This window comes from Trichosurus vulpecula, chromosome 2 (genome assembly GCF_011100635.1).
Source record: "Trichosurus vulpecula isolate mTriVul1 chromosome 2, mTriVul1.pri, whole genome shotgun sequence".
Lineage (NCBI taxonomy): Eukaryota > Metazoa > Chordata > Mammalia > Diprotodontia > Phalangeridae > Trichosurus > Trichosurus vulpecula.
In genome coordinates this window covers 17,821,947-17,849,928 of record NC_050574.1, presented here as the reverse complement: position 1 = coordinate 17,849,928, position 27,982 = coordinate 17,821,947, and the positions used below count along the sequence as shown (strand labels likewise).

Below are 27,982 nucleotides of genomic sequence, written 5' to 3'. Positions count from 1 at the left end.
GAAGCACCAATGTAAGTACAAAAATACAGGTTCTCTCTGGTGGCTAGGGGGCGCTGTGGGCAATACTGGACTTGGAATCAGAAGACCAGCATTCATAGCCTGCCTTACTAGCTGTGTGACCTTGGGCAAGTCACTGCACCTCTCTGAGTCTCAGTTTCCTCTTCTCTAAAATGGGGATAATAGTGCCTTCCTCGCAGGGGGGTTATAAAGATGAAAGGAGCTGACTTAGGTAAAAGCACTATGAAAAACAAAGCGTACTATGGATCCCAGGACAAGGAAACATTTTTTTTTTGCCCCAGATGCCCAAAAGGTCAGCGAAATAAGTTGATATTTGTAAATGGTGTTAGAAAATCAAGTGCTCTAAGCTCTAAGGAAGTGGGGTGGGGGGATGGGCGAGGGGAGTAACCAAGGCCCCGGCTGCCTCCTTCCCTTGGCAGCTGCTCCAACTCTTGCCAGAACTGGGGTCAGTCTTGCAAGGCTGGAGCAGGAGGGCCTCAGGGCTCTGCGAGACAGCTCTAGGCTTGACTTGAAGGTGGAGATGACACATGTAGGCCGTTGACAAGCCGCACCATCTCTAGTGCTCTCAGGTGGACCGAGCAGCACCTTCCTCCCCAATCCTGGGGAGGCGCCTTCTCCCCACTGTACAGCTGATGAGACTGAGGCTCAACATGCAAGGGACACAACACAATAAGGCCTGGTCTGGTGAGCTCGTGAGTTTTTTCTGCCCTTTAACAAAGGAGTCATTGGGGTCCCAAATGCCATGGGGGAATGAGGGGCCAATCTAAAGAAGTTTAATCAGAAAATGTAAAGTCCTGAACTGAATTTAGGGAAACCTCACCAGGACAAGCACAGGACGCTAAGAGTGGCCCACGCTTCTAGGGGGAATGAAGACTACAAAGCACTTTTCTCACAGCAGCTCTCTGAGGAGTGCTTCCATCCACATCTTGCAAAGGAGAGGAGAAAGCTTAGGTCCAAAGAGTGTCTGGGTGCCTGGGAGACATCGGAGCTGGGATCTGAACTTGAGGCTTCAGGCCCTTAGTTCATGGGTCTTTTCAAGATGCCAGGCTGCCTCTGAAGGCACTGTGAGACAGCAGCTCTGCATGAGGAAGCCTGGGGCTCTAGCTGTTTTCCCAGGGCAGGAATAAGTGAAGGGAAATCCCCAGAACAAAGGAGTAATGATCCCGTCATATTCTGCAATGAAAGGCAACACGCTGTAAGGAATAGAGACCTGGCCTCGGCACCCAGACGACAGAGGCTCAAGTCCCACCTTGGATTCAGAGGGGCAAGTCATGTCACTACTCAATGCCCCAGGCAACTCTCTGGGACTGTAAACTGCAGGAGAGGGGCAGGGGGCAAAGGGTGTCACACTCAAATAGAAAAGGGGCCTTGTGGGATCACTTCATTTTATTTGCCGCAGTTTCCTCATCTGAGCAGAAGAAGGAAATGGCAAAGCACTCTAGTATCTCTGCCAAGAAAACCCCCAATGGGGTCAGGAAGAGTCTGACAGGACTGAACAACAGAAGCCTTCCAAAGTGCTTTGCACATATCTCATTTGATCCTTCCTTGTAGGGTAGTAGGTGCTGTTGCTGTCCCATTCCCCTTACAGACAAGGAAACGGAGGCAAACAGGGTGACGTGACTCGTCCCAAGTCACACAGCTAGGAAGTGTTCCAGGTCATACTTGAATTCAGGTCTTCCTGACTCCAGGGTAGTACATCCAGTTATGATGGCAGCAGCAGTGGCATGAGTGGTAATTAGGGAACGGGTATGGTGCAATTCTGAGCCAAGTGAACTAAACTGGTCAGAGAGCCCAGTGAACACAGACAATTTAGAAACATTTAGTGAAAGATGAAAGCCTTGGGACTCCCTGGCAAAGGAACCTTAGATCAGCTCATGGGGTCAAGAGCAAAAGACTTCTGGACCTGCTCCAAGGGATGGCTGCAATGCCTGGGAATCAGTTCAGACCAGTGAGGCCTAAGAATGAGGGTTGTATCCTAGCTGTGCAGGTAAACGGGCAAACTAACACACGCAGCCATTCCAGAGGTTGGGGGTGGATGCCTGCTCTCACATGGTGCTGCCTTTCTTGTCTACCCCTGGCCCCCCTTGTACAGATGCTACTTCCGGGTAGAACAGAGGCTACTTGAGGGCAGGGACTATTTAATTTTTGTCTCTGTATCCTCAGCCCCTAGCACATAGTAGGTGCTTAATAAATGCTGACTGAGTGATTGGCAGACACACTTATCTTTGGTTCTGGCTTTAAAGGCCATAGCAAATGTGCTACCCATCCTTCTCCCCTTTCCCCGTGACCTCTTAGCTAGTACTGAAAACAACGTAAAAAACAATCCCATCCCTAGTTAAATGGCCTAACAATTCCCTGGTGGAGTGCTGCGGCCACACCAGAAGGTTCATTGCGAGACCTCTCGCTGTCCCTCAACTGTCATCTGAGCTGAGGATCTGAAGGAGATTAGACCCAGACGCTGCATTTTTTCTGAGAGAGAGAGACTGCACTGAGGCATTATTAAGCAGCCCAGATGCCATGGGCTCTTTTATCACTTTAATTTCCTCCAGGATGCTTTCTTCTTAAGCTGTGTTTTCCCTTTGGCCTTTTGCCTTTGTGGACTGACTGTCTGTGTGTACAAGACTATAGGAGAATCCTAAGAGAAGCTGCTGAAGTTTCAGCAGATTTTAACTGGATCAAGTTGCCAACCTAGTGATGAATAGAGGCAGACATTTTAGGATATTCCATTCTGCCTCGTCCCTGCCCATCCCACCCCGGACCTCTTCCTCCCATCTCTTTATTGAGCTGGGCACTGTACTGATAACAGAGAACAGCAAAGATACAATCTTCACACTTAAGGAACTTATAACCTAATGGGCTCTCACACATACTATATATGTACATATACAATGTTTATACAGTTGACATTTTATGTCTATACAGCAAATATCTTTTCGACGTGTTTATGGGTTGGATTTTGTAAATTAGCAAACAATGTTGTAAATTAGAACTGAGTGAGCGTGAAGGGCTGGGGAGAAGGCATCCAGCTTCTCTTGTCACTCAGTTACTCCCAAATCAATAAAGCTGTCTCCACCTGTCTCACCTCCAACCCACACTTCTTGATTCTTCCAGTTATTATCTCCTAGAAACTACTGATACGTATCCTAAAAGCCTTTCTTTGTGACAGTAAATCAGGCCACTGAGGCAGGGATTTCTATGGGCAAAAAGAAAAGGAACAGGCTCACACGAGATTCATCTGGTCTACAGAGTCTGAGGGTTCTCTCTTCTCCTCTGAATAGTGGGGGTAGATGTTGGGGGAAGGTGGGTCAACAAGCTCTTTTAGAATTCAGGAGTCAACAGCTTCCAATTCTGTTTCCTGCCTGGGGGACATATGACCGTCCTTTGAAATATGCCTGTTTTTGAAATATGCCTGTTTCAAACCCAAAAGGACTTTCATGAGATTAAGGGGAGGAGCCAAAGACTTGGTTCCTGCTGAGAAAGGGCCTTTGCTTGAGAGACCCCTTAATGAGGACCTGCCATTTTATGGGGCAGCTGGAATTTTATAAAGCTCATTTGTGTATAAGCTCTCCTGTGGGCTTCCCTGCTAACACTGGAGGGCTTCTAAAGGGGCGATTGTTCAAAGCAGCAGAGGAGTGTTTCACAACACAAACCAGACCTACACACGCAGTGCACCAGCAAAAAGAACCTGAGAAAAACAAAATGGCCAGGGAGAGGGGGCAGGGAGGAGAGAAAAAGGGGAGGAGAGAAAAAGAGGAGAAAGGAAGGGAGGGGATGAGGGAGAGATAGAGAGAGAAAGAGAGAAGGAGGGAGGGAGAGAAAGAGATGAGACAGAGAAAGGGAGAGTAGGAGAGAGATATATTGAGAGGAAGAGAGAGAAAGGGAGAGAAGGGCAGAGGGGGAGAGAGACATAGAGAAGAGAGAAAGAGGGAGAGGAGGGGGAGAGGGAGAGAGAGAGAGAGATTTTAGCAACATCCCCAAGGCTTCGGGGTTTAGAAAAACGACAGGCAGACTACATTTTCCAAAAACTGCCTCCCCCTCTTGGGTACACCTCCTGGGGCCAGAAAAGCTGTAGGTTCTTACCAAAGACTTTCTGTGTTAGCAGATACTGAGGCTAAAGAGGCAAGGATTCCATAGCAAGATATGATGAGAAGCAGAGGGCTCTGAGGACCCAGTGCTGGCTCTAGCCACCGATTTAGGACAGGTGTTCTGTGAGATTCAAATGGGCTGCCAATCTATATACAGAAAAGACAAGTGCCCAGGGAAGAATGTCCCCAGAGCACAGCCCAGAGGTGACAAATGTGCTTGATGACAGGGAGAGACTGGACACAAAGAAAAAGAGGGTTCTGGTGAATCTTTCCCTGGGATACCAGAAAGGACAGGGAAGGCAGGCATGGACACACACCTATGTGGATGGAAGCACCAACTGTTCCTGGGGCCTTAACTTTCGTGACAGAAGCTCTGTTCAATGCTGAGCGCCTGCTTGGCGTCTTGGAGTTCCAGGGGACACCCTTCCCATAACTCCACAGATTCAGAAGCAGGAAAGAGGAACTCTCTCTTTTTGATCCTATTTGCATAAGGGGTGGACCACATTGAAGTTTCTTTTGTCCCTATCAGCCAGCCCAGCCCAATGTACACAAGAATGTCAACCTCTTTTCTACACACCACAACACACCATTTCAAGCCATCCAAATAAAGAGAAGAAATGGAAAAAATCTTTGGATGCAGAAGAGCTCCCCACAGGCGCCCACCTGCCCCTTTCAACTGTACTTCATTTCAAATACATTGTGGCAACCAGGATTGCTTCTTTCTAACGATCTAAGTTTGACATAACATTTTTCACATCAAAGTCTCTTATTTTGTAAAAGGAGAGGGTGAGACCCAGAACATCTCCTGGCCGTACCAAAACAGTAAGAGGTAATTCGGACTCATGCTCTCTCCTCCAAGCTAAGCCCCAAGAGATACTCTTAAAGGGTACAGGTACTAGTCAGACACTTGGGAAACAAAGAACGCCATCATTCCCCTTTAGCAGGTTGCCAAAGCTATTACCTCCAAAGGGAGCTTGAATGATGTTAAATTGTCTCTCCGTGATTTCTCCCGGGAATTTCCCTCCCATGACTCCTCTAGATTTCAACTCCATCTCTGGCAAGAGTCCTTGCCCTTCCTGATGACCTTCAGTTTATTAAAAGCTGAGTGATGCAATGACTGGTTTACATCAACCCCGACCCTGTGGCCAAGTCCATAGCCAGACAGGTTACAGTCACATCTGGGGGAGCTCTTGGGTTTTACCAGGACATTACTGTTTGCTTCCCAAGTGACTTTGGGCCTGGCCTCTCTCTGCTATTTCCAATGTGGACCACAGCCTGCATCTCATTTGGTCTTCTGTCCAGTAAGAATTCTCTGAATTCCCCTGGCATTAACAGGGAGCACATACAAGCCAGCTGTTAGGGGGCTGCTCTATGGTCTGGATGAGATTTCAAACCTGCTAAGTTTGGGGGACAAGCCCAACATTGCCTTTTGTGCCTCAGAATGTTTTGTGCTGGTGGGTACTATCCACCATATTCCTTTCTCACAAAGCTCCAGTTCTTTCAGCATATTGTAAATACCATTTTGTTATCTCTACGTGAACTATAGCAGAAGGCAGGGAGGCTGGGTCCTGTCTTTATCAGGTACCCAATTAACTTCTCGGGGACTTTGGTAACACAGTAGAAGGAACAGCCTGAGGAAATGAAAGGCAAGTTGGTCTCCTTTTGACTGGGGTGATTTGAAAGGGAAAAGACAGCAATTACGGGAGAAAGTGAAGTGAGAGCTTTTGAAACGCTACAGGGAGGGAGAGTGTGACTTGACATGCATTTCACCAATTTAAATGCAGACTGCAGGCAAAAGCAAGGGAGAGACTGAAAATCCTCAGAGCTACCCAATTTAAATTTAGAGGCAGGTGCAAATAGGACTCAGGGGTCTGGTAGGATCATAATTTCATTGATTTCTGTCAAGAACTTTAGAAGACTCCAACAGGAGGGGAAGGAAAAGAAGGCAGGCTTTCTCTGCAAGGTATCCAGGCCAGAGTACCCGGTGTCCTTGGGGTTCTGAGTGAACCAAATGCTAGGCTGCTGGAAATGAGATAAAATTTGTGGTGAGGTGCCCAGCCTTGGACAAATGGCCCGGACACAGATGAATCTTACTGTGTATCTTCACCTTCCTACTTTAAGTGATTTCAGATGTCTAAATGTCTGGAAGAGACGTGAAACTGGCAGCTGTGGTGGGGGGTCTGAGAGGAAGGACAGGAGAGAGGGCTGGGGAGAAAGGGAAAGCGCAAGAGAGGGACTGGTAAGAGTTGTCTGAGAGGGGAAAAAACCATCTGTTTCCCCGAGGACAGGGAGGTGAGTGAAGTGCTATTGAGGTCAGACCATCCAGCTATTAGGCTTTCCTTCCAGAGTGAGGACTGCCTAACTAAAGGAAAGCTCTGCCCAAGATGGAGCCTGCCTCCTAGAGATGAACCTGGTGCACCAAGGTGAGCCAGGGAAGCCGTGCCAGCTCCAGGCATTGCTGGCTAAAAGGAAGGCTCGGCGGTGCTGAAGCTGGCCCAAGGTGGCCGCCCCATCCTCTGACTGTCAACGAACACAATCTGGCTGGCTTGGTTTGCAGCCGAGGGCCCTGTCAGAGGCGTGCTGTAAAAATGATGAACGCCTGTCACATCTCCGAGGCTCGGGCTGATTTAGGGAGCTATTGGCAGGCGCGTCACTCCCAGAGTGTCAGCCAGTTAATTACTTCCAACTTTATCTTTCTTGTCACCACTTCCTGACAAATTGGCCATTATCTTTTATTCTACAACAATGAGCACTGCTCCTTTTTCTGGTGCTCCCCCCACCCCTCCCTTTCCTTGCTGCTTTTTCCCATCCAGAGGAAAATGAAGTGTTCTTTGCTTGGAGGGGGACTATGTGCAGGAATCTGCTGTCAGGAAGGAGAAAGGAAAGAAAAAAGGGGCTGACAGAGTGGGCCCCAATGCGGATGCAACGGGCCTGTCATCCCGGGTTCTTTGCTTCCATTTTAGAGGTAAACAAGAACCCGGGGAGCTTGGTCTCCACTGGGGCCTATTATTCCAGATGGGCTCACAAGCACTATTTAATCAGGCAGCCCTGGCTGGCATCTGTTTGTCACCAAAGATGCTTCTCTACCAGGCAATGACATGGCTGCTCCCACTACCCTTCCGGGTACCCTCTTTGGAGTCAGACAGTTCTGCACGTTCACTTGACAGGCCTGTCGGTGCTTGATCAAAACTGGAGACTGGGGCAGGGCAGCCTGGACTGTGTCAGAGTGAGGGGTCTGCAATTACACGTCCCTAATTCCACCTTTCCCCACAAAGGCCTGGAAGCAATGAGGGAGCCTGGAAGACTTTTAACCTGAGTAACAGTTAACACCAGAACACCCACCCTACATGCACCCTGATGGTTTGGGGTGACGTGTCACCAATAAATTATATTACGCCATATAAATAGCAGTCTGCTTAGGATCTTGAAAGATGCTTTATAAAGGCAATTTGTTCTACCAAGAGCCTACAGGAGGCTAGTAGCAGCTGAAAATAAACTTGAGCTCTACTGACTATGTGTAAAAGATCTGATTTCATGGCTATGGCTGAATAGAAGGCACTTAAGTGTTAGAAGTTTGAAGCTATAAAGTCACAATCTGTTGCTTGTGCTTGGATTATATAAAAAGTTTCCTTTCCACTCTCTGCTCGCATGAGCTTTTCAAGGGGGGTACAGATTATTGGTGGCATATTGACAGGCTATGAAATGAGTGAGTCCAGGGGCATGGAATGTGTTTTTGCAGAGAAGTGAGTGTTTTTTGAACAGATCCTCACTTCTCTAGACCAAATGCTCTTTCTCAGTGCTGGGGAGGAGGGGGAGCAGGAGAGAACGGGAGGAACAGGGCTGGGTACTTTTTCTGGAAGCCAAGGAGCCACTGTTAAATCCAGCCTTACCCTCAAAAACAGCACAGCGTCAACACCTTTGGGACATATGTTTAGAATTAAGATGCTGTGAGGTAAGTTTTGTTCGTCTCCGGAGAGTGCTCTGTCCGGCTCCAGCTCCCTCCACATAGGCAGCCTAGGTTTCCGCACTGGTAATCGGTTGTTCAGGCACAATCGTCTCAAGTTCTGTTACATTCTTAAAGAATGACCGGTCTGTTTTCCACTCAGTCCTGCTTCAGACAGGATGGCAGATCACCAGCCTAGAGAGAAGCATCCTTGCTCCGGGGGCAGCCCAGGGCAGGAATTGCCATCCTTTGTCCTAGCTCCCCATTAAAGCTTTGACTGGAGTCAGCAGCCATGTCTGGGGGTTCCAGTGACGGAGGCATTTGGTACCTCTTGGTGGAGGGATGGTATGTAAAGGACTCACCTATTCCAGTGAAAAGGCTAGCTTTGTGGGGAGCTCTCGTCTTTGTCCTGGCCTTAGTACACCCGATGCTAAGGTCTACGCTGTCTTTGATGAGGCAGAGGTAATGATAAAATGAATTATCTGTACATCCTGAAGCAAAGATACAGGACAGAGCAAACCACTTGAGGGGGATGGGGAGCAGAATGGATAAGAACTGCTATCAGTTCTTCCTGGTAATATCCTCCTTGGAGTTTGGAGAAGAGAAAGGAATAATTCTTTTTGTGTTCCACGATACCATTCCTTACTGGGCCTTAGCTTCTTACTGGAGGGTACACCCCTTGAAGGCAGGGAGTGGATCTTATTCATTTTCCTAGGTGCCCAACATGTAGTAGGTACTCAGTCAACGCTGAACTGAATTGTCTATGGAAGATCTTGTTATGAGAAGGATGATGACTAGTTCCCACGCCTGCAAAGGACTAAGGGAAAAATGAACAAAACTGAGAAATCTTGGTAGGGATAAAGAAGAACTTAGGGCTGTGTGACCCGGAGCAAGTCACTTAACCTGGATTGCCTCACAAAAAAACAAAAACAAAAAAACTAGCCAATCAAACAAACAAGGAAAAAAAAGGGAACTTAGGGCATCTAGGCGGTGCCATATGGCACAGAACATCAGGCCTAGAGTCAGAAGATTCATCTTCAAATTTGGCCTTTGACACTTACTAGCTATGTGACCCTGGGCAGGTCGCTTCACCCTGATTGCCTCAGTTTCCTCATCTGTAAAATGAGCCAGAGAAGGAAATGACAAACCACTCCAGTATTTTTGCCAAGAAAACTCCAAATGGGGTCATGAAGAGTCAGATACGACTGAAAACTGACTGAACAACAGTGACAAAGAAGAACATGAATACTCAGGCCACCAAGCACTGCTTTCCCTCACTGTTTCTCCCTCTCCAACTTTCTTTTCTTCTTTTCTTTCCAGGTGTTGAAAACTCCCCCTGAATCTGAAAAATCCTGCCCTCCATTTCCCATTCAGAGGTTGCTTTTTGTCTTCCTCAGCTCAGGGAAGACAACCCTCAGGGTCTTTAGCCACTTAGGCCCCCTCACAAGGCAGTCAGTCCAAGCCTTGTCAATGAAGCAAGCTGTGCGCTGGAAAAGATTTCCAAAGAGTGCAAGTACTACCACACTTACAGTCATTCAAAAGGTAGATTCTTCTAGGATGGTAAATATTTACCTGATCCCAGAATCTTCTTTACCTCAACTACTCTGAAATCAACACTCTTTATAGCACTGGGAGATGTGGGAAGTAATCACCCAGATTTCTTCCTCAGAGATGTTCAAGAATAGGCTAGACACATGTCACCAAAAGGTGAGAGATGGATGGACCACTTCAAGGACATTCCCGGCCTTGTACGGGGCTCCAAATACCTCCGTCAAAAACAAGCATTCACACTGCCGTAAAACATCTAAATGCTTCTGTGCAAAATGAAGCAGGGTTGGGAAGGTTCATTTCCCAGGGTCCTTTATTGGTGCTTCATCACCAGTGGGGGAGAAAGGGAAGAGCCATAGGAGCTCCAGAATAAATTTCCCATTTTCCTTACTTTGCCTGCAGAAATATATGCCATGGCTATCAAAAAACAGTTGAGTGAAGATGCTGACTGGAAGTTGGAGCCAGATTAAGAGAAAGACAAGAATGCTTTCCCTTCCTCCCCAATATTTAGGTATACTTGAATGGCTTCTGTTTCAAAGCAGAGCTTCATTTTCACCTTTGGAGCAATGCAGGGAAGAGGGGACAGTTGATTTGTGTCTGTTTTGGAAAATCTAATTTTTTTGGCATGGGCTATTTCCTCCCCTGGCTCACTTTTCCAATCTTCAGATTTATTTACATTCAAGCAGCTAAACAACTTGGGAAGAAAACCTTCAGCAACTCAGGGAAAATCCAACTGTTGAAAGGAACCTTATGCAAGCATCAAGAGTTTGTTTCCAGGAAGCAGATGTCAGGCAAGAGGCACAACTGCTGAATTTGAGATACTTTACAGGGTCTAATGACTCGCCCCCTTTCCTGGAAAGGATTGCACAGGGCTGGCAGCCGTAGGTGAGAGTCACGTTCAGTATACGCGTGGGTACCCACCAAGAGCCCCTTCCTGGCTGGAGGATATTAGAAACAGATGAGAAAAAATGGACAGTAAGTCAACAAACTCCAATCTCCCTTTAAATCTGCTTGCCAAGGCAAGGGCTAAGATATCACTTGAGGATTTAGTGTTCAAAATGCTGTGGTAGAAGAAGAGGCACAATCCCCTCTGAAGGCTAGATCAATGAAACCGTCTTCTTGGGGCTTAGGGGATCCCGGGGGAGGCTGATGACTTGAGTGCAGGTTTTTGGGGGGATGGGGAACTAACGCTGCCAGAAGCTAAGACAGGCAGACTTGTTTGGGTGCCAGTTCTGAACAGTTTCTTTAGGCTGTGGCGATAGCCTGCTATAAGACTCCTTCTCACTTTAGCATACAGCAGCAGGCCAGGGATGTAGGAAACAAACCTGGGCATACCTTGATCATCTCTTGCTCTTTCTTTGAGATGAAAAATCACATTTAGTATCTGTGGTGGGCTTAGTATCCTAAGGCTCTGCTCCATGGTGGTTAGGCTAATTTTTTCCTTAAAAGGTACTGAAACTGTCCTCAAGATCTAATTGGTTTAGAGGAATAAGGCCTGGCCTGTTGGTGCAGCTTCCTGGGGGTCTGAGCACACAAAGAGCCAGCGTGTGAAAGGCTAGAGCTCCTCCTTCAGGTTTCTGACCGAAGACCAGTAGTGAGACCAACATTGGCACAGGAAAGCTAGGCTTAGCTGAATCAAGGGGATAACTTCGGCGAACATTTTCCTGCTCCGAATGTCCTTCCCCTGTTATAGCGAAATAAATCTCCTTTTGTTCATTAAGACATTCATCTTATTCAATAAGATGAACGTCTTACTTCATTCTAATGTTGAACCTGAGGTAACGGACCAGCCTGGTCAGACCCGGCCTATCATGGTATCTCTAGTGACCTAAAAAGAATTTGTTCCCTGAGAGGGATGGAAGCTCTGGACATGGAAAGGGACCCAGACTATATTATGCAAGAAGTAGAGAGGTTTGACTTTGGGGCTGTGTATGCAGATTGCGATTTTCAATATTTGTACAGTCTCAGAGTCGGAAAGGACTCCAGAGGTCAATCACTCCAAACCATTCCTGATCTCTGGAATCTCTTCTACATCCCACATTCAACAAGCAGTGATCATTAACCACTCGAAAACCTCAAGTGAGGTTCAAGTGACGCCCAGAGGCAGACCATCCATTTCCCTTTTGGATAGCACCACCTGTTAGGAAGCAGGGGTCCCTTAATTAAATCAAACCTCAGTTTCCCTATCTGTAATGACCACTGGGTTCAAGCAGGCCAAGTCCGATCCCTCTTCCACCTGACAGCCTCCCAGACACTTGGAAGATATCTACTATTCTGTCTTCCGCAAATCTTCTTTTCCCCAGGGGAAATGGCTCCCGTTCCCTCAACCAATCCCTACGAGGCAAGCTCTCAACTTGCCATCCTGTCTGTCTTTCTGTGGATGCTCTCCAGCTTATCGATATGTGTTTATTGGTAGTGAAGGGGCACCACAGTGCATAGAGTGCTAGGCCTGGAGTCAAGAATACTTCTTGAGTTCAAATTCAGCCACAGACACTAGCTGTGTGACCCTAGGCAAGTCACTTCACCCTGCTTGCCTCAGTTTCCTCATCTGTAAAATGGGGTCACAGAGAGTCACACATGACTGAACAATGACTGATACACAACAAAAAATGCTAACCCAAACTGAACACAGTACTCTAGGATAAGGTCTGGTCAGTACAGAGACTATGGTTTCTGCAATCCCAGACACTATGCCTCTTCATGTGGTCTAAAAGTGTGTTTGGCTTCTGTACTAGACTGTTGACTCATTCTGAGCATGCAGGACATTAAAGCCCCATCTTGTTTTCAGATAAATTGCTGTCCAGTCATGCCTGCCCATCTTGTACTTACTTAACACAGTGCATGGCACATAGTAAGTGATTATTAATATAAGTCTGCTGACTGTCTCCATTGCTGACCCCTTTCCAAGTTGGTATCAAACCATTAATAACTGCTTTTTGGGTTCAGTCATTCCATAACCTCCTAACTGTACTATCATTGAGAGCTCACATCCCTCCATCTTTTCCACAAGAAGAGTATGGGAGGCAGTCAAAAGTTTGCTAAAATTTAGGCAGGCCACACCTACAGGAATGCTTGTCCAAAAAGGAAATAAGCTTAGTTTGCCAAGAGCCATTCTTGACGAAGACATGCTGGTTTTTTGTAATCCCTAATTCCTTTGATAGCTGCTTCACCAACCATCCTTTTAAAAAAATACATCCTTGAATTCTGCTAAGAATCAAAGACAACCTCACTGGCCTTCGGTCTGCAGCCTCCATTTTCTTCCCTCTTCTGAAAATGAGGATGTTTGCCTTCTCTAGTTCAACGGTATCTCTTCTGCTCTCCACGATCTTTCAAAGATGACTGATGGTGGGTGAACACTCACATCTAGTACCCAAGGACACCTTTCTTCTGAGCCTAGGGCACTGAACTTAAAGGCAGTTGGGTGCTCTCTGTCCATTCCCCTACTCATTTGGGGTATCAGCTCCTGCTGGGCCACTTTTGTTTTGGCCTTTCTAGTTCAAAATGTGTCCTCTTTAACAGAGAAAACAAGAACTATTAAAACAAACTTTCAGTGGCAATGCCCTGTGTCTCTCTGCTGGGCTGTTCCCTACCTGCCCACCCTAGACAACAGAGTGGGCCTATCCTTCCTATGACTCTCTTAAAAGAATTTTTAAAAAATCCTTTTTGTTGGGACAGCTGGGTGGTGCAGTGAGTAGAGCACCGGCCCTGGAGCCAGGAGGACCGGAGTTCAAATCCGGTCTCAGACACTTGACACACTTACTAGCTGTGTGACCTTGGGCAAGTCACTTAACCCCAATTGCCCTGCCTTCCCCCCTCTAAAAAAATATCCTTCTTGTTGCCCTTTTCTTTCCTTACCTATCTCAGCTCATTAAGAGCTTTAGCACACTACGTCACACTTTCACACTCATTCTGTTACCTGTCATTGTTTCTACAGTATGTGCACGTCTTTTAAAGATCTAAGTGGGTCAGCGAGTTCCCTGTGCATCCATATTTTTTTTAAAAAAGACAATTTCCCTCTTTCTTCCTGTTACTTTTTGTATCTCCAAAATTTCTTTCTTAAAAACTCACTATCCTTCCTAGGCTGACCTGCCCTATAGAATTTTAACCCTCTTTTCTTTGAATTCTTTGGAATTTACTCTGCCAAAATGTAGTCCACATCTTAGTCCATTCCAAACATTCCTTTCCCCTTTGAATAATTCTAAGATGGAAAGGATACTTTCTCCTAAGGTTCCCCGGATTTCTACCTTCCAAAAACCTCATTATTGGTGAGAATCAGATCGGGAAGAGAAGGGCCCCTCACTGGTTAACTCACCTTCTGAAGAATGAAATTGTTATTTAAGGCAGGCTGGAGGGGCCAGATGTGGAGAGAAGAAGAGAGAGAAAAGCAGAGGAGAGGGAAGAGACAGAGACAGGAGAGGAAAGGAAGGATTAAAAGAGCATGAGCAAAGCCCAGCAGATGTCCAGATAACAGAAGTCCAGATAACTGACACGCTCCACTCCGGTTCTGCTTCTACTGCTCCTCACCCCAGTGTTCTTTCCCTCTCTGTTCCTGGGTTGTTTCAAATGAAAGTCTTCTTAATATACGATGCTACTGCAGGGGCTCTTTCTTCCTTTACCTAGTCTGTTCCTTTTGAAAAAGGGACCACATCCAAACATATTCAAAGTATTTTTGTTACAGAAGCTTCTTAAAATGCCAAGAGGGGCATTTTTTGGGTAAGGTAGAGTCACTGTCTCTTACATGAAGAAGATGAAGGAAATCCCGAAGGGAGTTTAACAAAATCCCATGAACATTTAAGTGTCTAGTGCGCAAGGCACTGGTGGTACAAAGACAAAAAAAGAAATCCAGTGCCTGCCCTCAAGGAGTTTACATTCTCCCAGAAGGATACAGCATGTAAGACAGAGAGGCCAATACCACATGACTTGAAGAGGAAGAGGAGGAGGACATCAACAGTAGGCTTTTTTCAGGCCAAGGTCTTCACTGAAGTACGAGGCTGTTGTTGGCTACGCTGATCTCAAAGAGTGCACCTGAAACACAACCTCTACCCCAGGGATTCCCCACAAAGGTTTGATTTCTCTAAGACACAGTGATCCTTATCTCCACGCACTCCAGTTTTGTATGCCTTCTTTCAAGATGACAAGTCTTGGAAATCTAATCAAACCCTATTTCCCAAGGAGACAGCAAATGTAAAAGGAGAGAAATTATATCAAAAGGGCAGGTCTTATGGGACAAATTACAATTGTTCTTTTCAAAGACTCATCCCTAGTTCTGGTTTTTGAGGTTTTTCTAAATCACTAGAAAGATTCCCAGTTCAAACTTCCAGCAAAGTTACAGGGAAAGGCTGCTGAGGAATACTTGAGCGGGTACAAGTCAATGGTAAGATCCAGGTAGAGCAGAGATTTTGCTGCATAAGGAGTGATGATCAAACAAAGCAATGACCAATCTAGTTAAAAAAGAATTCAGTGCTCTGCCAAAATGTAACGTGTACAAGAGAACTGATTCTGGTTAACACAGCATTAATTACATTCACAGGACTCCGGGGGTGAATGGGGATTCTCCTTTCCATTTGGATCCCTTCTGCCCTCATCTTATATAATTCTAAGAGCTGGATCTGGACCCTCTTCTGACCCCAGGCTGTTCTCTAATACAGACCAGCCAGGCCCTGGCAGGGTCACAATCCAACAGGCTAAGCTAACTGGAATCTCACTAGTTTCCAGTCCCCTCTCAGCCCAGAGATTGTTCCCGCAAGGGAACACACGCATGCCTTCTCTGCCTCTGTCCCTCCTCCCCCTTCCTCTGGCCCAAGTCTGTAGGACTCCACCCAATAGGCACCTGATCCTCCCAGATGGGGTGGGAGGGGCTAGCACCAGGGCCACAGTGGGGGCGGAGGTATGGAAAGCAAATATATTTAAGATGCTGGCTCTGTAGAGAATGAAGGCTTTAGAAGGAGGGTTAAGGAATACCCCTCAAGAACTCGAGCTTTGGGGGAGGAAAAAGGGCCTTGAAAGGAAAAGAAAGATCACTGAAGGATAAAGAGGACAGTGGAAAAAAGAAAGCCTGAGAATAAACTGAAGGTTCCAATCTGCTAGAGTTCTTAGCAATCCTCAACAGTCTGCCTCAAGAGCCCCCCATTCACACACATCACATGCCCAACATGACGCTCCACTCTCTGGCCTGGCTCCTCATCTTGGCCCTAAGCTTTGCCAGTCAGCCTGCATGGCTAGAGAAGCCCCCAAAGCGCAAGACACCTGCTCAACTCAAGGCTGCCGCCTGCTGTGAGGAAGCCAGGGGGCTCAAGGCCCAGATCGCCAATCTGACCAGTCTGCTGGGGGTGCTGAGCAAAAAGCAGGAGAGTGACTGGGTCAACGTGGTCATGCAGGTGATGGAGCTGGAGAGCCACACCAAGCAGATGGCCACGCGCCTCACTGAAGCCGAGAGCAAGTTCTCCCAACTGAATAACCAGATTGACATGATGCAGCTCCAGGCAGCCCAGACAGTCACCCAGACCTCAGCAGGTAAGGAGAAAGCTTCCCCTTAGCCGGTCCTCTTTTTGTCCTGTAATTAACCATGGCATCCCTTGCTGCCCCCATGCAAGGGACCCAAGAACCCCTGAATAGAGTTCTTCATTCCCTGGAGGCCATGCACTTCCCAACCCTCTTTACAAAGGGGTCAGCTTAATTGCATTTCTATTTCCTTTAAAAGATTGCCAATAGCTTCACAGTTCCCTCTCATTCTCACATCATTAGGAGATGGGAAGGTTCAAACATCACTTTCTCTGTATTGAGAAGGGAAGCCATGGGTCCAAAGCTACAGAGCAAGTCAGTAAGTGAACACAGGTCTCCATGCCCAATGCCCCTTCCTTACAAATGAAATAATTAGCCAAACCTTCTATTAGCCAGTAGAGACCCATGACCTTCCCTTTTTCTATCTACTCTGACTGGCACACAGTCAAAGCTTTTCTGAGTTAGCTTCCTGAATTCAGAATGTACTGGTACCAAAAAGTTTCCCATATCTCCTACTCCTGTCTCTTCCCTAAGCTCACCCACAAAACAAAATGGGCATAAGGTCAGGGGGGAGGGTTTGTGTGGTTCTGATTTTGTTGGAGAGGCACCCCTCCATCCCCATATCCCACTGCAGTTTGCACTCTCTATAACCTGTGAGATGGTCTTTGTGAATTGCAGCATCAGAAATGATCCATGATCCCACTGCCAACACCCTGGTGATCAGTCTCTGATTTTAGCTACACTGATCCCTTGAGAGACAGACCTACACTCCATCTCTGGAATCTTATGCAAACTCCTTCCAGCTTAGTTCCTGCCAAAACTTGAATCCTACTGGAAATGACTGAGGAATAAGAGTTACTTCCATGCCATAGAGAAGTAGAACAGGACTTTAGTAGCACAGCTTGTTTTGAAATGATCTGCAGTTTCTGTCTGGCTCAGGCTAGCTGATGTTCAAAGGTATTTGTTAGAACCAGACAGCTGTTAGAGTAGATGCTTATTTGCAAGCTGACAAGGGTTCTGTGGGTGTCCCATCTTTCCCCATAATGAGAGAATTAGGCTCAAAGTGGATCAAAGGGCAAGGAAACACTTAACCTTGTGACATAGGCTAATTCTAATTAACAGGTCACTGGTTTCAATTTGGCTCAAAAAAATATTAACATGAAAGAACCTTGAAAGCTTTTAAAAACAGACCAACATGCCAAAAGTTATTTCCAAGCAACTGCCTCCTGAACCTGTCTTTGGGGTTACCTGCACATCTTCAGGCCATTTTATAGAAGGGTATCAATGCTGCCTGCAAAATGACATCAGGTTAGTGGAGGAGTCTGACAATACCACTTTTATCAGCTCTTCCTCTCTTCTAGTTCCTTAAAACTCCCTCTGCCAGCTATATCCCCCAGAAAAGTAAGCTCCCCACAGGAGGTTCCACACCAGTCATCAATTCCATCTTCTCTGGAATCCCAGCATCGGGGACCTTTACCCTCCAGTGCCATCCCTTCGGAGACTGCCTTCTCTACTGTCTCTCTCTTGTTTGGACCTAGTGTCTCTTCAAATTGTGGGCCCTTCAAGGGCAGGCCTAGGCTTTTGCCTTTCTCTGTTTCTGCAGCATATAGCATTGTGCCTGGCACAATACTTCCTGACTGACTGACAAAGCCATAGGGGATGGGGACCCCTCATGGGTGCTATGGGAAAACAATCCCAAGCCTAACAAACACGTAAGACTCCAATTAGGCGAGTTAGAGGAACACTAAAAGAGACAGCTTGCCAACCAAGGGAAAGATCTGGAGTGTACCTTTCCTTGGGAATAGACCTCATTTACTCTTCTGCCAGGTTTCCTGCCCCTAGGAGATTTCTTATTTTATTCCATCATTACCTATCCCTGGGCTAGTGAAGAGATTCATGGAGATAGTCACCTTCTTGGACAACATACGCATTTGTTATGCAAGGATACTTGCAGACTGAGATCATTTATGTAAAAATACTGTGAAATATGACGCACTGCACACATGCCCATTATTATCTGCCCTCTTAAATGCCTCCATGTTCCTCTCTTTGGGTCCTGTAAAGGAGTCAACAGAATGATACCCACTGCATCAAAAAGGCCCATGGGATTCTTTCTTCCTCCAGGTTCTTCTCTGGGACCACTGCCCTTCCCACAATGTTCTCAGTTCTTGCCAACACAGAGAGGGGGGAGTAGGTGGGCCGGTGATACAAAACTAAGTGTATCACAGTGAGCAGCACCTTCAAGGACAGTCAAAAATCACTTTGATCAAGCCCAGAGGAGGTCAATCTAGCCAATGCACTGCAGTTTTCATGTTATTAATAATACTGCCAGAGTGGATCTCAAATGGTTAACCTGAAGGTGTTTTCACTGTGGCCTTAGAGCATGGCATTACTAAAGATGCGAGAGAAATTACAGCATTAAGTGGCTGAGAGATTAGATTTTAAAAGAGCGTGAAATCCATCTCCTATAATTATGGCCTTGGTTTGCATTAGCAGTTACCCTCTACAGAGAGGGCAGATGATGTAGGACAAAGGCCCTCCTTGATAACACAGGCTGCTCCGAGCCATTGAGATCCCTTTTCCTCTTAGCGAGTCAAGGATGCACCCTGTTTTACAAACAAGAGATGTGTCTCAGTGCTGCTCCATTTAATTTGATACTGAATTCACTTGGGAGAAATCTTCTACTTTGGTGCTTTAAACACTTGAAAATCTGATGGGGGAGATTTGGCATTTTAAAGTCGGTGTTAGAACTTAAAAGATACACTTCTAATCCAAAAACATTAAAGAAAAAAGAAAAAGAAAACTTTAAATAAAATAAAGAAATCTGTCTGCTTGGGCCCCAACTAAAAGCAATCGACAGAGTATAAAATGATTGCAAGTCAGCCACTGGCAGGAGAAATGGAGCTTCCTGGTTCCATGAGAGGACCCGTTTAGTGGGAGAATCTGTTACTAGACAGCTGCATCTGTGGCCCTGCTCTATTTCAACAGCCAGCCATCTATTTCTGAAGGTTTTAAATCATTTGTTTGGGTCTACTGGTAATGCTGCCAGAGGGGAAATCGTTTGTACACCAACCCCCCATATCGGGATAGGGTTGGGAACTGGAACTCCTTATTTCATTTTTTCAGGGAAATCGCAATTAGGGAGCTCCCTCCACCAGAGCAGGTCAGCACTTTCTCAGCCACTTAGAGAATTAATTGCCTAGAAACACTTATGGGGGAGAAAGTGACTTTTACCCATGGTCACGCAGCTGGTATATGTCACAGGGGAATGTAAAGTCAGATCTTACTGACTCCAAGGCCAGCTCTCTGTCTGCTTTGCTAAGCTGCGTTATCACCAACACCGGACCGCACTTAAATCAATCTAAAAATTTTTCACCTAATTAACGCTAATGTGAATTCCTTTGTTTTAAACCAAATTCCACACTAGGCAAGCACCTTGTATTGAGATGCTCATCCCTGTGGTTTTTGCTCCACTTTCTAACAGATGCTGTCTATGACTGTTCCTCACTCTACCAGAAGAATTACCGAATCACCGGTGCGTACAAGCTTCCTGCTGACGAGTTCCTGGGAAGCCCTGAGCTCGAGGTGAGGCCCCTCAAAGCACATCACTGACCTTTTCCTTCCTCCTTAGTTCCTCCTACCTCGACAGAGACAGAGACTACAGACATTATTCACAGCCTTAGAGAGGAAAATGGAAGAAGCCTAATAGGAAGAACACTGATTGTATAAAACTGAGCCAATGTAATGTTCTGTAGTTGCCCACCAAGTGTGATTTCTCATCCAAGCCAAGCCAAGGGGGCATTCTGAAAGAAATCAGGCATCTTTAGCAAAGTGACATGAATTACTCATTTTTTCTGCGTGGCAGCTAGACAACCAATCTAAGTCTGTGCCACCTTGTTCTCCGCAGGTATTCTGTGACATGACAACTGCAGGTGGTGGCTGGACCATAATCCAGAGACGGAAGAGTGGTCTCATCTCTTTCCACCGTGACTGGAAGCAATACAAAGTGGGCTTTGGCAACATCCGTGGAGATTTCTGGTTTGGGAATGAAAACATCCACAGGCTGTCCAGGCGCCCAACCACTCTGCGGATTGAAATGGAGGTAAATACCAGAGCAAGCTCAATGAGGAGCAGGGACCCAGCATGAGGCCGGGGCACAGCCTGCCTCTGCTTATCTTTTGGGAGTTTATTCTGGTCAAGGTAACTGTTCCCTTTAGGACAAAATCATCTATAGAGAGCCTCAGTCCTGCTCCCCAAGGTCCTCTGAGATGGTGATTTATGTTTTCACATTCATCCCTGAGCAGGAGACAGCAACAATGGATTATGAGCTACATTCCACAGACAGGGTAATGAAGAACAGAGAACAGAGGCTAGCTCAAGGTTATGTGCTGAATACAGCAATAAAGCTGGGTCTAAAACCTAGGTTTCCTGACTTCCAGTTAAGGAAGGAGCAGAGATAACCATGTTTTCAGAGATTCTCTGCTGGAAAAGATATAAGTCTAAGAAAAAAGACACAATGCTAGGACTTCACTGAACCTCTTAGAAAAGGATCATCTGGTAAGCTTCCTAAATAGGATTCCTTCCTCTCTCCACCAGGACTGGGAGGGTGACGTACGCTTTGCTGAATACAGTCACTTCACCTTGAGTAACGAGCTGAATAGTTATCGAATCTTTGTGGGGAACTACAGTGGCAATGCAGGGCACGATGCCCTCCTTTATCACAACAACACTGCCTTCAGCACCACGGACAAGGACAACGACAAGTGCCTGGACAACTGTGTCCAGCTCAGGAAAGGTGATGTGGGAGGGAAGGGCGGGAATGCTGACCACAGGCGATGCCAGCTGGTCAGAGAGAGGACTCACATCACTGATGTTTGGCTTTAGTGTTTGTTATGGGCTGCAATACGTTGTGCTGTCCTTACTGTTACCCCTTCACTTTACAAATGAGGAAACTGAGGCCGAGAGATGTCTGGGCTGCCCATGGGTCCCTATTTACTAAGTGACATGAATTTATTAGAATCCATCTGCTTCTTCTGACAGGCGGATACTGGTATAATTGCTGCACAGACTCCAACCTGAACGGGATTTATTATCGCCATGGTGAGCACAACAAGCACGCAGATGGCATCACCTGGTATGGCTGGCATGGCTCTAGCTACTCCCTCAAGAAGGTAGAGATGAAGATCCGCCCTGAAGACTTTGAACCCTAAAAAGCACCCTGCACTACAGGAGGGGTGCTGAATCCTAGGAGATAAATGAGGCTGGGGGTGGGCAATGAGGTGGTGTGGTAGGGGTAGGGATGGGAAATCGCCTGTAATCAAGCACCAATGAAATCGCTCAAACCTTTGTCGGGCTCGACCAAGTGCCAGTGTTACGTAATCAGTACCAGCAGTAGGGCTGGCAAATAGGGGGAGACATGTAAAACTCGGTGGGTCAGAACTGGCCCTAAATGCCTATGTCTTCGGACACCACAGCAGCTCCAAAGGAATCCTATGGTTAGTCTTTTCCCACATGATTCTTGTTTCAGGAGAAAGTAATCAGGAGTTTATGCCTTACACTTTCTCCAGGGTCAGGGTTAAGTGAAGCCAGAAAACAAATCTCTTGCTAAAATGAACTGTATTATTTCAAACCACAGGAGACATACTGAAGGTTGGGCAGAGGGTGAGGGTGGCAAGGAGTTTCTATTTCAAAACCCAATGAAATTGCTTTTGGTCTCAAGATTCTTTAGCAGGGTAAATGCTCTGCTGAAGGTGAGCTAGCCCATGTCTTAGCTGCTCAGAGGAAACTCCAGGGAATTGGGCCTTGCAATCAGAGTCTCAGCATCTCACCTCCTTGCCCTCAATCATGGTATAGTACAGAAAGGAATGAGGTACATAGAGTGATTCCAGGTAGGAGTCAGAGAGAAGCAGGCATAGGTCACTTTTAGAAGCTCTCACCAGACTAAGTGGGAATGAGGGAACTGCTAGGTACACGGGCTGCTGGCAAGGAATTTCACCATAGTCCAATGGAAACACAGCATTCTGAGCCCAGACAATTAACACGGAGATCCATTCTTGTTCTTTAGAATCACACAGCAGGAATTTTAGTCAGAGAATTTTGATATTAGAAGCAGACTGATTTCTTTTAGTAACTTAAAATTCTACTGGAACCTCAAACAGTTAAATGCTCCATAATGCTATAGTTTTTCTATTTTATCCTTATCTCAAAACTCATTTAAAAAATGTCTAGTGCCTGTGAGTGTGCACGCGCGCGCACACACACACGCTCTCTCTCTCTCTCTCTCTCTCTGAGAAACATATTGCTTTGATTTAGGACTTCACACTGCAGTGGAGCAAAAATAACCACCATTGTTACAAGCCAAGAAGAATTAGGGAACCTTGGTATCAGAGAGAGAAGGAAAGCTTAAGTCAATTCACTGTACTTAAGTCATTTATAAATAACAAGTTTGGTTCTTGGATGCGGTCTTGGTTTTTAATTTAAGTGTTACTGGCTTTGAAACACTGCTAAACAGGTAACAGGCTGAAATAGCAATATCTTAGGTAGGCGGGGATCTGGACAATGAACTCGGATTCCTTCAGAAAACAGACTCGCTGCCTAAAAATGTTCATAGTTAATATATCTATTTTTGTCCATTTTGTAAGAAAAGAGATCAATTGGGGGCTTGACTCTAATAATAGTAGCTGAAGGACAGAGGAGGGTGGCATCAAGGCTCATACTGTACATAGGCATCTGACTTCGTAAAAACTTTGTTTTGTGTTTAAATGTTCCAGCATTTTTCTGTCTCTACAATAAACATTTAAACCCATGGTTCCTTTAAGTTTCCAATCTTTATCTGTCCTTATAATATAGCATGATATAAAGCCTTCAGGAAAATCAGAGAGGCTTCAACCACAGCTAGTGTTTTAAAGTTTGTAAAGCATTTTCCAAATATTTTTTCACTTGATTTTTGCTTACCATAACCACTCTGGGAGGAAGGTGCTATTATCTCTACTTTACAGTTGAGGAAACTGAGGCTGAGACAGGTTATATCCCTTGCTGGGGGTCACACAGCTAGCAAAAGTCTGAGTCAGGATTCTGACACCAAGCCCAGGGCTCTAACCACTGCACCTATTAGAATAAGGGCGAAGAACCTCTAAGTACTATCTAGTACTCCAGGAAACCCAGGACACTGAAAAAGCAGGGAGGGAGACCAGAGATGGTAGTAGAGAGAGCAACGAGGGCACCAGTATGCTTCCGTGCCTGTGGGTAGCAGGCACTGACAAGAGATCAGCTACTGGTGTCCCTATGTACTGTGTTTCAATACCTGCAGCTAGTCTACTGCCAAAATTCTTCACAGCTTTCATCACCTTGTCTCAAAACACTTTGCAAAATGAGGAAGTTAAGGCACAGGGAGGGAAACTGTGTCCAGAGAGAGAAGGCTATGTCTGCCCTACAGAGGTGCCTCTTTGGGAAGTCTGGCCTCCTTCCTTCTTAAACCTGGTCAGCCCTGCTTCCAACAAACCAGACTCAAGGAATCCTCTGTTTCCTCAAAATTGCCTGCATTTAGAGGCCTGGAATGTACTGTCCTTTGGAAACTACAGGGAACCAACTTTGGTCCTATGATTAGAAAGCCAGGGATTTTAAGACAGAGATAATGGTGGTTGCTAGGAGTTGAGACAAATAAAGAGAGCAAAGAAGAACTAAACAAAAGGAAAGTTTGGCCTCCTGGGGGCAGGTACTCTAAAAGAAAACTTCCCAACAATCATTGGGCTCTGTGCCACTGGGCTGGACATCTCAGAGGCTCAACAGGCAGAAGAGGCAGAGAGAAAGAATGAACTCTACTGCCTAGGATCTTTGGAGAAGTGGTGGGCAAGCCTCTCTTCTTCTTTCTCCTCGGCATGCCACCAGGACCAGAGCAGGAATGTTGGCCTGAACGCTTTGCCTAGATATCAGGGGAAAGCTTCTCTTGGGAGGAAGGGGAGGGGAAAGCACTTTGCTGGAAAATAGGAAAAATGTTCCCAATCCATTAGCCTACAATGGGGTCTGGACCTTTAGGAATAGTCACTTCTGGAGGTCACCTGGAGCCTGTTCCAAAGGTAAGTAACATTTTCATCTGACAAGCCACCTCTAATTGTTCCTTTCTTTTCTATTTTTTTGAGACTGAGACTTCTCCATCTCACCCTAGCTGGAAGGGCAGCAGTCCCTCATGGGCATGATCCCCACCCCAAAGGAGGTGATTCTGACCCTGCCTCCTTAGGAACCCTGGTGGTCCCTCTGCTCCCGGGGGTGTACCACCATGTGGTGCCAAACTTAGTACAGACTGATGGGGGTAGTCCCACTGCAGCTCAGAATCCCCCTGTTTAAGCGATCCATCAGCCTCTACCTCCCTGGTAGCAGGGATTACAGGCACGTACCACCACATCTGGCCAACCAATTCTTTCCTTAAGACTTCGTGAGAGGGGAGTGTACGCAACCACACACACACATTTCCAGATAGAGCAGGACAGAAATGGGACCTCTCCTGAGAACAGAAGCAGTTTTCCCAGCTGCACACTCCTTGCTAGCCTTGGGTTGCTGGCTTCAGTGTCTGGCTTCCTGTCTAGGTGTTGGTTTTACTGATATCTCAATCAGAAAAGTTAAAATAAAAGGCAGGGCCACCAGACTCCAGCTGAATTTAACAAGCCACTACATTCTTTAGAGTATCCTTTTTCATTCGGCCAATGTTCAATTCAATTCCCACATTTATGAAGCACCTACTATGTGCCAAGCAGTGGACTAGATGCTGGGCATACAAAGAAGAGACATGACAGCAGCTCCTGTTCTCAAGAATTTTATGTTCCACATAGCTGCTTTTCTCCATGTCGCAAATAAAAAGTGTTTAATAAATGTTTACAAATGGCAAATGAATTTCAACTGAATTTCCTCTGAAGTGCTATCACCCTCATCTGCATGACTTTGAGTGGCTTACATTTCTTTGTCCTGAGTCCCCACAAGTGCACTGTTAGCTCCCACCTAAGGGGCTACATTTCAAATTTGGCCTGTCCCGTCATGCTGCTAACTATAATGGAAAAGAATGCTGCCAGGTCAGTGTGACTTACACGAAAAATTCATCAGTGAGAGCTGCTACGGTAGCTGGGGAGAGAGAACCTGGAAGACTAGCTTAAGGCAGGTCAAAGTGAAGGTGAGCTACCATCAGACAAGAACCAGAGTCTGAAAGGATCACAGCAAGAGGTCAAGGAAGGGTCAAGACTGGTTTGCAAGGAACTATGCCTGAAAAGATGAGAATTTGCTTTCCGCTATACTCAGGCTGAGAATCAGGGGAAGGCCTCGACGACAACTGGAAATTTTCTCTCCAGCGTCCAGGGCTTCTCCTATTGGAAACCTGTCTCTATTGATAATGTCTGTGATTTTCCCAAAGGAAGATGACCAGAGACGCCAGGCAGATGAGGGTGGGCACGTGGGGGGAGGAGGGGAGCAGCGGTGACAGCAACGTGGAAGTTGATCTAAGCTAGCCCTGGAACTGATGGGACACTTTGTGTATGTGGCCAGAGTCTGTCCAGCTCCTCCCACACTGCACATGGCAAAACAGACCCCAGCTGCTCAGGCAGAAGATGGAGAAAGTGTCACGTTTCAGATTCCTCCCACCTATTACCTGGAAACAAGGAGGTATCATCTCCTAGGTGACGCCTCTTTTTGCAAACCTGCTCCTGATGTGGTACTGGGAGTACCCACAAAGTAGCTTCTTTTGGGCAGAAAGCAGACTGCATTCCTATTCTCCCTGACCCTCCGTCCTAGAGGTCTGCTCTCTAAACGAGACATAACCATAGGAGAGGATTCAGCCACCCAAAGAGCTTCTCTAGTGAAGGCAACATCACATCAGGCCCGCCCAGCCACGCCAGAGAAAGCTATTATTAGCTGGGCACTGTTTTCTTTCAACCAAAACTGTAGTGAAATTATGAATGTTACCATTCAAATAAAGATAATTCGATCCCAAAGATGAACATTCTCTGGTAATGCGCAGAGGGAGAGAATATCTTCAGTTTCATGACAGTAAAGTATTTATGCCACCTTGGCAGCCTCTTAGGGGAGGACATTACTGTATATTCTCAGAATTCAGAACTCAAACGGCACAGGACTGAGGAACCAACACAGATGAACCTAAAAAATGCAAACAGAACCCAAGCCTGCAAGGAACACAGTGGACAATGGTGCGTGTCATCACGACAGCTCTTTCTGCACTGAGCTGGAGCGTCCGCTCTTGGGTTTGCCTTCAGGGTCCAGGAACAATTTTCATGCCCTATAGATCCTCATCCAACCAGCAACATATGGAGTCCCTCTTGCCCATTCTTTCTGAGATGGCCTTGTAATTGCTTCCAGACACATTTCATCAGAGTCAGCAAAAACACGCACCAGAAAACAATGGGAGCCCAGGTGCTGAGAGGGCCCAAAATTACAAAGTTGTGGGAATATTGGTGAGTGCCATCTGCAGCTTCAATAGGCCCAAATGTGCTCGCTGGACCCTGCAGTGTGCCAGAAGCCCTGAAATCACTCAAATAAATTGGCATCGGGGTGACGCAGGAAGAGCAAACAGAAATCCAGACGGGCATGTTAACGGCCTACCTGATGAGAGACTCGAGGATGGCAGGGCTGGGGCCCTTCTGGAACTCCAGCTCCTTGTAGTGGAGCGCCTTGGCATATGCACGACACTTGGCTGCTCGCTCACCCAGGAGGACGATGCCATTGTCATCTCTGAGCGGCAGTGGACCCTGGAGGGAGGAGGAGACCATGGAGCATAAGAAAGATGGCAGGTGAGGCCGAGGACTAACTGGGGGGCCCTCCCACCAGCTGGCTCCTTGACACACTCAGTGTGCACAACGGAGAGGATGTTCTCACCTTGTCACTGTGCTCCATGAATTCGGCCAAGTTGAGGAGGGTTTGTGTGACTTCAGCGATGTCCTGGGATGTTAGGGCCAGCTCAATGCTTCTGATCAGCTCATCCTGTTGGTCTTCATTCAGCTCAGACCAGCAAGACACAAACGCCGCATTGAAAAGGTCCCTGCGGGGAGAGAAATGGGCCTGAGAAAAATCTGTTGCAAGTTTACCTGCTCTTGACATCCCTGACAGCAGGCAGCATAGGTTGGATACAAGTGCACGGTGAACAGATGAGAATTAACTACTTCAGAAACATTTCTTGCTTATCATCACATTGAATCAATGAAGAGAGGGGAGAAAGTAACTTCTAGTACATCAGTTGTGGTCTTCCAAGGAAATTCATGGAATCCTCCAGGGCCTGGAGGGACCTCAGTGTTAGGCTGTCAATTCCCAAATCCTGGGGATCAGGAAATGAGACACAGCATCTGCTGCTATTTTAAAAATCAGGCAGAACTCTTGGATGGTTCCAAGCAAAGTTACAGCCAGAACCAAGAAACCTGAGGCATTAGAATGAAAATCCAAACCCACAGGATCCAAGAGGATTACTGAGCCTCTCTCCAATGACAGGCCTTAGCAACCATGAGAGTTCACCTCAAAGACTGAACTATTTAAAATTGATCCCACATGCCCAGGATGGCCTCGAGTTCCTGTTTCCTCCTGAGGTCCTTTAATCTTATCAGACTGGGGGGAGGGGAGAGGTGTACAGGAAGTGCTTCCATCTGCGATTACCTATATCCCTTCCTGGCAACCAGTAAGAGAGTGAGTAACTCTGAAGGACTCTGTGACTCAAAGTAATTTTGAATTCTGCACAAAGCCTGCCAGGGATGGGGGTGGCAGGGGAATCAAATGAAAACATTCAACTGAAGAATGAAGTCAAGAGATTGATGAAGAACTAAGTAAGGGAAATAAGCTTTCCTGAATCAAAGGTATGGAGTGGGAGCTGGGTCAGATGTGCTCAGAGGATCCTGCGAGCACC

The 27,982-nt window shown here is 46.5% G+C and overlaps 2 protein-coding genes across 2 annotated transcripts in view; one reads left to right on the top strand and one right to left on the bottom strand.

Annotated features, from left to right (window-relative positions):
* The window catches only part of MTOR (mechanistic target of rapamycin kinase), a 111,148-nt gene that overhangs the window by 49,120 nt on the left and 34,046 nt on the right, over positions 1-27,982 (bottom strand). The window contains exons 27-28 of the mRNA XM_036743117.1: positions 26,968-27,130; positions 26,695-26,840 (exon numbers count right to left, since the gene is read on the bottom strand). Coding sequence (XP_036599012.1) covers positions 26,695-26,840; positions 26,968-27,130 — 309 coding nt within the window. The remainder of the gene's footprint in view (positions 1-26,694; positions 26,841-26,967; positions 27,131-27,982) is intronic.
* ANGPTL7 (angiopoietin like 7) lies at positions 15,662-21,305 on the top strand. The gene is made up of 5 exons (XM_036743118.1): positions 15,662-16,107; positions 19,580-19,680; positions 20,003-20,197; positions 20,692-20,890; positions 21,136-21,305. Exons 1-5 carry the CDS (start codon positions 15,738-15,740, stop codon positions 21,303-21,305), a joined length of 1,035 nt encoding a protein of 344 aa, XP_036599013.1. The 5' UTR covers positions 15,662-15,737.